The following is an 8,549-nucleotide window of genomic DNA, read 5'->3' on the forward strand; positions in this document are numbered from 1 at the left end:
GAAAAAGGAAGAAGGAAGGAAGGAAATAGAAAAGAAAAAAAGAAAATACATAAAAAATAAGTGTTTCAAACTGATGACCTTTCTGTGATGATATGTGGCCATCAGTAGTAAGACTCTTGATGTTTTCAAAATAATAAACACATTAATCTCTCCTTTAAGAAAAATTTACTATAAAGTAAGTGAGAACATAACTGGTTTTTGAAAGATTAATTCTGTACACACACTAAGGCTGTGAAGAGAGCCTTTTGAAAAGTTATTTGGAAATGTTTCTGTAGTTACATCCCTTCTGGGGAAGGGGTGCTTAAAGGGTAGAAAGTTTCAGTTATGCAAGATAAATGAACTCTGAGCTGTGCATACTGGCTTACACCTGTAATCCCAGCTACTCAGGAGGCTAAGGCAAGAGGATCACTTGAGGCCAGGAGTTTAAGACCAGCCTGGGCAACACAGTGAGATCCCCGTCTCTAAAAAAATCATAATAATAATTTTTTTTTTTTTTTTTGAGTCTCGCTCTGTTGCCCAGGCTGGAGTGCAGTGGCACAATCTCATCTCAGTGAAAGCTCCGCCTCCTGGGTTCACACCATTCTCCTGCCTCAGCCTCCCAAGTAGCTGGGCCTACAGGCGCCCGCCACTGCACCTGGCTAATTTTTTGTACTTTTAGTAGTGACAGGGTTTCACCATGTTAGCCAGGATGGTCTCAATCTCCTGACCTCGTGATCCACCTGCCTCAGCCTCCCAAAATGCTGGGATTACAGGCATGAGCCACCACGCCCGGCCTATAATAAAATTTTAAAAGATAAGTAAGTTCTAGATATCTACTGTACTGCATAGGCAGGTAGATCTTATGTTAAGTGTTCTTATCACAAAAAAGAAGAAGAAGAAAGGAAGTGGGAGGAAACTTAGAGCCATGTTGGCTGTCTATGGTCTTAATGGTGGTGATGGTTTTACAAGTGTATACTTATTCCCAAACTCATCAAGATACACACAGTAAGTATGTACAACTCTTTATATGACAATCACACCTCAATACAGTGTTGTTTTTTTTTTTAATCTGCACACTTTTAAAACTTGGAGACAGAACTTTTCTGTGTTAAATATTATCCAAATTAAAAGTTCTGGCTGAGCATGGTGGCTCATACCTGTAATCCCAGCACTTTGGGAGGCCGAGGAGGGTGGATCATTTGAGGTCAGGAGATCGAGACCAGCCTGGCCAACATGTTGAAACCTGTCTCTACTCAAACTACAAAAATTAGCCACGTGGTAGTGATGTGCGCCTGTTATCCCAGCTACTGGGGAGGCTGAGGCAGGAGAATCACTTGAGCCTGGGAAGTGGAGGTTGCAGTGAGCCAAGATTGCACCACTGCACTCCATCTAGCCTGGGCAACAGAGTGAAGCCCTGTCTCAAAAAAAACAAAAAGAAAATTTCTAACGAGAGCCTGTCTCGCTCGTTCTTAAGTACATCATTCACCACCCAGCATCTCCTCCATTCCCCATTCCCCTACCCTGCCCAGGCTTTGATGCATAGAACAGCAGCAATGATTAGCTTTGTTAATGTGTCAGAAGCATCCTGAAAGATGAACCAAACTTCCAGGCAGGAGACAGGAGGAGGAACTTGAGATCGCTTGATACTCTTAAGGGCCAGGTAAAACGGAGAAGTAGGGCCTCATTCTTAAGCCTAAAGAGAAATATGTAGCTGCCCAAGATTAAACCAAGACCTTATTACCTATATCTTTTGGTTAAAGGTTGTGTCTTTATTATTCTGAAAATACTATTCATTTTGGAGAATCTGAGTATTAAACAACCTTCTAAATATATTCCTTAGAACTGCTTGGGCATGGAGGCTCACCCCTGTAATCCCAGCACTTTGGGAGGCCAAGGCAGGTGGATCACTTGAGCTCAGGAGTTCAAGACCAGTCTGGCCAACATGATGAAACCCCGGCTCTACTAAAAATACAAAAATTAGCCGGCCATGGTGGTATACGCCTGTAGTCCCAGCTACCCAGGAGACTGAGGCATGAGGATCACTTGAACCCAGGAGAAGGAGGCTGCAGTGAGCCGAGATCATACCACTGCACTCCAGTCTGGGTGACAGAGCAAGACCCCATCTCAAAAAGAACTGTCTTAACTACAGCCCACAACATGATAAATACTAGTTTTTTGTTGTCATTGTTGTTACTTGTTTTTTGGGTTTTTTTTGAGATGGAGTCTTGCTCTGTCACCCAGGCTGGAGTGCAGTGGCACAATCTCGGCTCACTGCAGCCTCCGCCTCCTGGATTCAAGTGATCCTCATGCCTCAGCCTCCCAGGTAGCTGGGACTACAGGCTCACGCCCCACAGCTGGCTAATTTTGTATTTTAGTAGAGCCAGGGTTTCATCATGTTGGCCAGACTGGTCTCAAACTCCTGAGCTCAAGTGATCCACCTGCCTCGGCCTCCCAAAGTGCTGGGATTACAGGCATGAGCCACCGCACCCAGCACATAAATGCTGTTTTAATACAGTGTTTTTCTTAATCCTGGAAATATTAACTTCATAAAATGTTTTTCGAAATTATTTTATAACTTGTATGTAATATTCTTTTGTAATACACTGAGGGGATTTTGTTGGGTTTTTAAATTTTATTTATTTATTTTTTAGAAACAAGTCCTCACTCTGTCACCCAGTGTGATCATAGCTCACTGCAGCCTCAACCTCCCAGGCTTAAGCAATCCTCCCATGAAGCTGGGACTATAGACACACCATCACGTCTGGCTACTTTTTCTTTTTTTGTACAGATGTGATCTTGCTGTGTTGCCCAGGCTGGTCCTGAACTCCTGACCTCAGGCAATTCTCTCACTTCCACTTCCCAAAGTGCTGAGGTGATGACACTGCACCCGGCATATACTTTTTTTTCTTTTTTTTTTTAATGTGCACCTTCTTTCATATCTTTGTGTTAAGGATAACATATGTTTAGCTAAGGAAAAACTAGTACTGACATGTTAAAAAAAATTGCCCCAAATTACGTATGAATGGTTCCTCTCTTCTCCAAGAGGAACACCAAGGTTCCTCTCTTCTCTCATTCTTGATGCAGAAACCCACCCCTCTGGTATGAGATACCCTGATCTGCCCCCAAGGCTGGATTTCTTCCATGGAACCGCACACTAATAATTTCTTTTCTCTGCCTATCTCCAACCCCTATCCTCCCCCTAATTCATTCTCACATTTCCTATTTTGAATGACCCAACCTTTAGGCCTGTCATTGGCACCACCAACCTTGTCTAGTCCACTGTATAAAGTTTTCTGGCCCCAACAGATACCAATACCACTGTTGGATACCTTCCCCCAAAACTTTTTAATAACAGTAGAGTCTATATTGACTAGCTGTAGATATCGCTGATTTCCGTGGCTCACTGAGAATTCTCTCATAGTTTCTCTTAAGAGTCAAGAGGAAACTACAGAAAATGCTGCTCGTGTTTGTATCTGACTTGTGTGTATGATAACTTGAAGCTTGGGCTGTCCATACGGACAGCTTTTTCAAATGCAAAAAGTATGCCGAGATTCCAAATGTCACCAGATTCATGTCAATTTCTCACATACACCATCACAGTTTAGCACTTCAGTTGCATCAGGCACTGTGATAAGCTCTTCATGTAAATGACCTTATTCTGTCCTCACAAAAGCCCTGGGTTCCCAGACTACAGCTGTCCCCATCACACAGAGGCAGTGCATGCAGCCCAGGTAAGTGCAGGATCTTTCCCAGGGCACACGTGTAGACAGTAGCAGAGCCAGGTGTGGCCCCAGATGGAGCCTTGGTGTTAAAGCCTACATCTCATATCAGCATTTCATTTCTAGTAATTAGAAATTAGCAACTTGAAAATTATTTTTGAAAAAACAAAGTGTGTTTTATTTGACAGGACCTCCAGAGCATCTGATCTGCTTGAAATTTGCAATGTGGCCTACATTTCTGGATGGTGGTTTAAACATTTACTATCCTTTAATTTGCAGGCCCAAGAAGTTACTACTAAAAGCTTTCAAACAATATTGGTTTGTCTTTAAAGACACATCCATAGCCTACTTTAAAAATAAGGAACTTGAACAAGGAGAACCAGTAGAAAAACTAAATCTTAGAGGTAAGAGTACCCTATATCTTGCTGTGGCTCATCATAAGTCAGGGCAGACACGGTGGCTCAAACCTGTAATCCCAGCACTTTGGAAGGCCGAGGCAGGTGGATCATCTGAGGTCAGGAGTTCAAGACCAGCCTCGCCAACATGGTGAAACCCCATCTCTACTAAAACTACAAAAATTAGACAGGCGTAGTGGCGCATGCCTGTAGTCCCAGCTACTTGGGAGGCTGAGGCAGGAGGATCACTTGAACCTGGGAGGCGAAGGTTGCAGTGAGCCGAGATCATGCCACTGCACTCCAGCCTGGGTGATAGAGTGAGACTCCGTCTCAAAAAAAAAAAAAAAAAAAAAAGGGAGCAGATTAAAGGCAGGGTTCCTACACAATGAGGCACGGTTTACTTCTAGAGGAACCACCATAACCATGTCACTGTTTTCCAAATGACAGCCTGGCTGCAGCTGCTCTTCAGAGCATAGGCCTTGAATGCAGTCTAGTAAACATGGTTATTTGCATTTTGCTGTTCCATCTTTCTCAGTGTGTCCAGAGTTTATGACGTGGTGGTAATTCATGTCCAAGAGTATAGCACATGAGGTGCTGCAAGATCCTGAAAAGACTTCTGTATTCCAGAACAGTTATATTTAATTCAGTGTCACTTTAATGCCTATTCTAATTTCTGAAGGTCACTGTGAGCATCCTGATAACCATCTATTAATTGAAATATTTAATTAACCAGTACACTCAACTCATTATTGTGGCAATCAGAGAATTCCTTCTGCTTTGATTTAAAGTTCATATACATAATTTTTTCTATGAGTTTGGAGAGCCAACATTAACCTGAAAATGAACTAAATTGACTTTTTGATTTCAGAAAACCATAAAAGAAAAGCATTTTTCTTTATCTATGCTAATTGTTCATAAGATTTATCTAGTTATCTATTAATTAAAGTTATCAGCTTGCTCCTCCATTTTTCAAAACGGAACCAAATCTGAGGGGCTTATATTCAAAGTCTTTATTTCAGATACACACCTGATGTTTATCTAACAGATGCCTCAGAACTCAGTTTTTTCCCTAATCTTTGTCCTTCAGGCTGCGAAGTTGTGCCCGATGTAAATGTAGCAGGGAGAAAATTTGGAATCAAGTTACTAATCCCTGTTGCCGATGGTATGAATGAAATGTATTTGAGATGTGACCATGTGAGTAAAACCCCAAGAATGTTAAGTCACTTCACCTCTACTAAGCCTAAGAGCAAAACCTAAAAATGTTTTCACAAATTTAGAGCACTATTGTGTCAGTCAGCTATTGCTTTGTAACAATCACAATGTAACAAAATCACAATGACGTTCAACAGTAAACATTCGCCATGCAGTGGCTCACGCCTGTAATCTCAGCACTTTGAGAGGCCAAGGCGGGCAGATCATCTGTGGTCAGGAGTTTCAGACCAGCCTGGCCAGCATGGTGAAACCCCATCTCTACTAAAAATACAAAAATTAGCCAGGCATGGTGGTGGATGCCTGTAATCCCAGCTACTTGGGAGGCTGAGGCAGGAGAATTGCTTGAACCTGGGAGGCAGAGGTTGCAGTGGTAGCCGGGTATGGCAGCACGCATCTGTAGTCCCAGCTGCTTGGGAGGCTGAGGCAGGAGAATCACTTGAACCCAGGATGCAGAGTTTGCAGTGAGCCAAGATGGCACCACTACACTCCAGCCTGGGTGACAGAGCGAGACTCTGCCCCCCCAAAAAAATAAAAACAATAAACATTGTTTTCTGAAAGATGTGCTGAAAGGTAGGCTGGGGATTGGATGATCCAGGGTGGTGTCAGCTCGTCATATGGGTTTGGAGACACAGATTTGGCAGGACTGTGCCTCTGGTTGAGCTGATTTTATTTATTATGGGTCCCAGGCTGCCTGGGGAAGATCTCCTCTTGATGAGGGCAGAAGTGTGAGAGGGCACATGGCAACACATGCACCTCCTAAAGCTTAGGTGTGAAGTTGGCACACTGTCACTTCCACCCACATTCCATTGGCCAAAGCAGATGACATGACTGGCCGGCAGTCAAGGGATGGGAATTGCACTGTCCCTGGTGGGAGGAACTGTAAAATTATATAGCGAAGGTTGTGGATGGCAGTGCAGGTGTGTATTAGTCCATTCTCACATTGCTATTAAGAACTAACTGAGACTGGGAGAGAAAAGAGGTTTAATTGAGTCCTAGTTCCACAGGCTATACAGGAGGCATGGCTGGGGATGCCTCAGGAAACTTACAATCTTAGCAGAAGGTGAAGGGGAAGCAAGCACATCTTCACATTGTGACAGGAGAGGGAGAGAGTGAAGGGGGAAGTGCCACACACTTTTAAACCATCAGATCTCATGAGAACTCACTCAATATCACGAGAACAGCAAGAGGTAAATCCGCCCCCATGATCCAATCACTTCCCACCAGGTCCCTCCCGCAAAACTGAGAATTACAATTCAACATGAGATTTGGGTGGGAACACAGAACCAAACCATATCAGTGGCAGTAAAGATTGAGGCCAGTAATTCGATGTTCCTCACCCACTGTCGCACTGAAGAATGCCCGTCTTTAACTGCATCCCCTGCACTTCTGAGGACCACTCCTGTTTACTCCCTGAAGTCAGAAATAAAACACAGACATTAAACAACAATAGAAGCCACCACTGACTTGTTAAGATCCCATAATGGCCATGATTCTAACCTTAGACTCTAACCTTAGAGTCTTTACCAAGGACAGACAAGGGTACAAATAATACAGGAAATCAGCTAATTTTTTTCATCATTTTCTTTTGTCATAGAGATCAGATGTGATATGAAAATGGAAATACATATCAAGGAAAGCTCTCTGATAGTTTACAGTTTCACCACCTATCTGTGCCCCATGGCACTTCTTTGTGTCCTTGGATCTTTTTTTTTTCTTTCTTTTTTTTTTTTTTTTTGAGGTGGAGTCTTGCTCTGAAACCAGGCTGGAGTGCAGTGGTGCAATCTCGGCTCACTGCAACCTCCGCCTCCTGGGTTCAAGCGATTCTCCTGCCTCAGCCTCTCAAGCAGCTGGGACTACAAGTGCCCACCACCACGCCTGGCTAATTTTTTGTATTTTTTAGCAGTGACGGGGTTTCACCATGTTAGCCACGATGGTCTTGATCTCCTGACGTCATGATCCACCTGCCTTGGAATCCCAAAGTGCTGGAATTACAAGTGTAAGCCACCACACCCAGCATTTTTTTTTTTTTTTAAGACAAATTATTGTTCTGTCACCCAGGCTTGAGTGCATTGGTGCAATCTCTGCTAACTGCAACCTCCATCCCCTGAGTTCAAGGGATTCTCCTGCTTCAGCCTCCTGAGTAGCTGGGATTACAGGCATCTGCCACTATGCACAGCTAATTTTTGTATTTTTAGTAGACACAGGGTTTCACCATGTTGGCCAGGCTGGTCTCAAACTCCTGACCTCAAGTGATCCACCCACCTCAGCTTCCCAAAGTGCTGGGATTACAGGCATGAACCACTGCACCCGGCCCTTGGATCATCTTTTAATGCAAAATTCCCTGCATGCAATTTATCAAAGTTGACATTCCTATCCTCTAGCCTCCCAGCATCTAGAAACTCAATGCAGGACTCAAAAGCTACTGTCAGGTGTTACATTAGGTGATAAGCAGTCACTCAAAACGTGTGCCACTTCACATCTTGCTTGGAAGGTGATGATTTTGCAATGTAACGGGGAAGAAAGCCCAAGTCCCCCTCCGTGTGCAGCAGGGGGCTTTGCACTTGAGCTTGCTTCTCAACCTTCTGCTGTTTGCTGCAGGAGAATCAATATGCCCAATGGATGGCTGCCTGCATGTTGGCATCGAAGGGCAAAACCATGGCAGACAGCTCCTACCAGCCAGAGGTCCTCAACATCCTTTCCTTCCTGAGGATGAAAAACAGGAACTCTGCATCTCACGTGGCTTCCAGTCTCGAAAACATGGATATGAACCCAGAATGTTTTGTGTCACCACGGTGTGCAAAAAAACACAAATCTAAGCAGGTACTGTTAATCGTGTTAGGGCAATTGTTTGCAGTAAATTCTTTATGCAAACAAAAATAAAAGGAGGATTTCTGGCTGGGCATGGTGGCTCACGCCTGGAATCTCAGCACTTGGCAGGCCAAGGTGGGTGGATCACTTGAAGTCAGGAGTTCAAGACCAGCCTGGCCAACATGGTAAAATCTCTTCTATACTGAACATACAAAATTAGTCAGATGTGGTGGTGCACACCTGTAATCCCAGCTACTTGGGAGGCTAAGGCAGGAGAATTGCTCTAGCCCAGGAGGTGGAGGCTACAGTGAGCTGAGATTGCACCACTGCACTCTAGCCAGGGTGACAAAGCAAGACTCTGTCTCCAAAAAAAAAAAAAAAAAAATAAAACAAGTCCCATTATAGAACCGTGAAAATGCCCTGCTATGAAAACACA

At 43.8% G+C, this 8,549-nt stretch overlaps 1 protein-coding gene across 6 annotated transcripts in view; it reads left to right on the plus strand.

Moving 5' to 3' along the window:
- Window positions 1-8,549, plus strand: part of FERMT1 (FERM domain containing kindlin 1) — a 54,693-nt gene that overhangs the window by 37,433 nt on the left and 8,711 nt on the right. For all 6 annotated transcript variants that reach the window (XM_017877654.1, XM_017877672.1, XM_017877663.1 and 3 more), the window contains 3 exons: window positions 3,978-4,102; window positions 5,181-5,287; window positions 7,904-8,125. In XM_017877654.1, the coding sequence (XP_017733143.1) occupies window positions 3,978-4,102; window positions 5,181-5,287; window positions 7,904-8,125 (454 nt within the window). The remainder of the gene's footprint in view (window positions 1-3,977; window positions 4,103-5,180; window positions 5,288-7,903; window positions 8,126-8,549) is intronic.

Source organism: Rhinopithecus bieti, unplaced genomic scaffold (assembly GCF_001698545.2).
Source record: "Rhinopithecus bieti isolate Rb0 unplaced genomic scaffold, ASM169854v2 scaffold_65, whole genome shotgun sequence".
Lineage (NCBI taxonomy): Eukaryota > Metazoa > Chordata > Mammalia > Primates > Cercopithecidae > Rhinopithecus > Rhinopithecus bieti.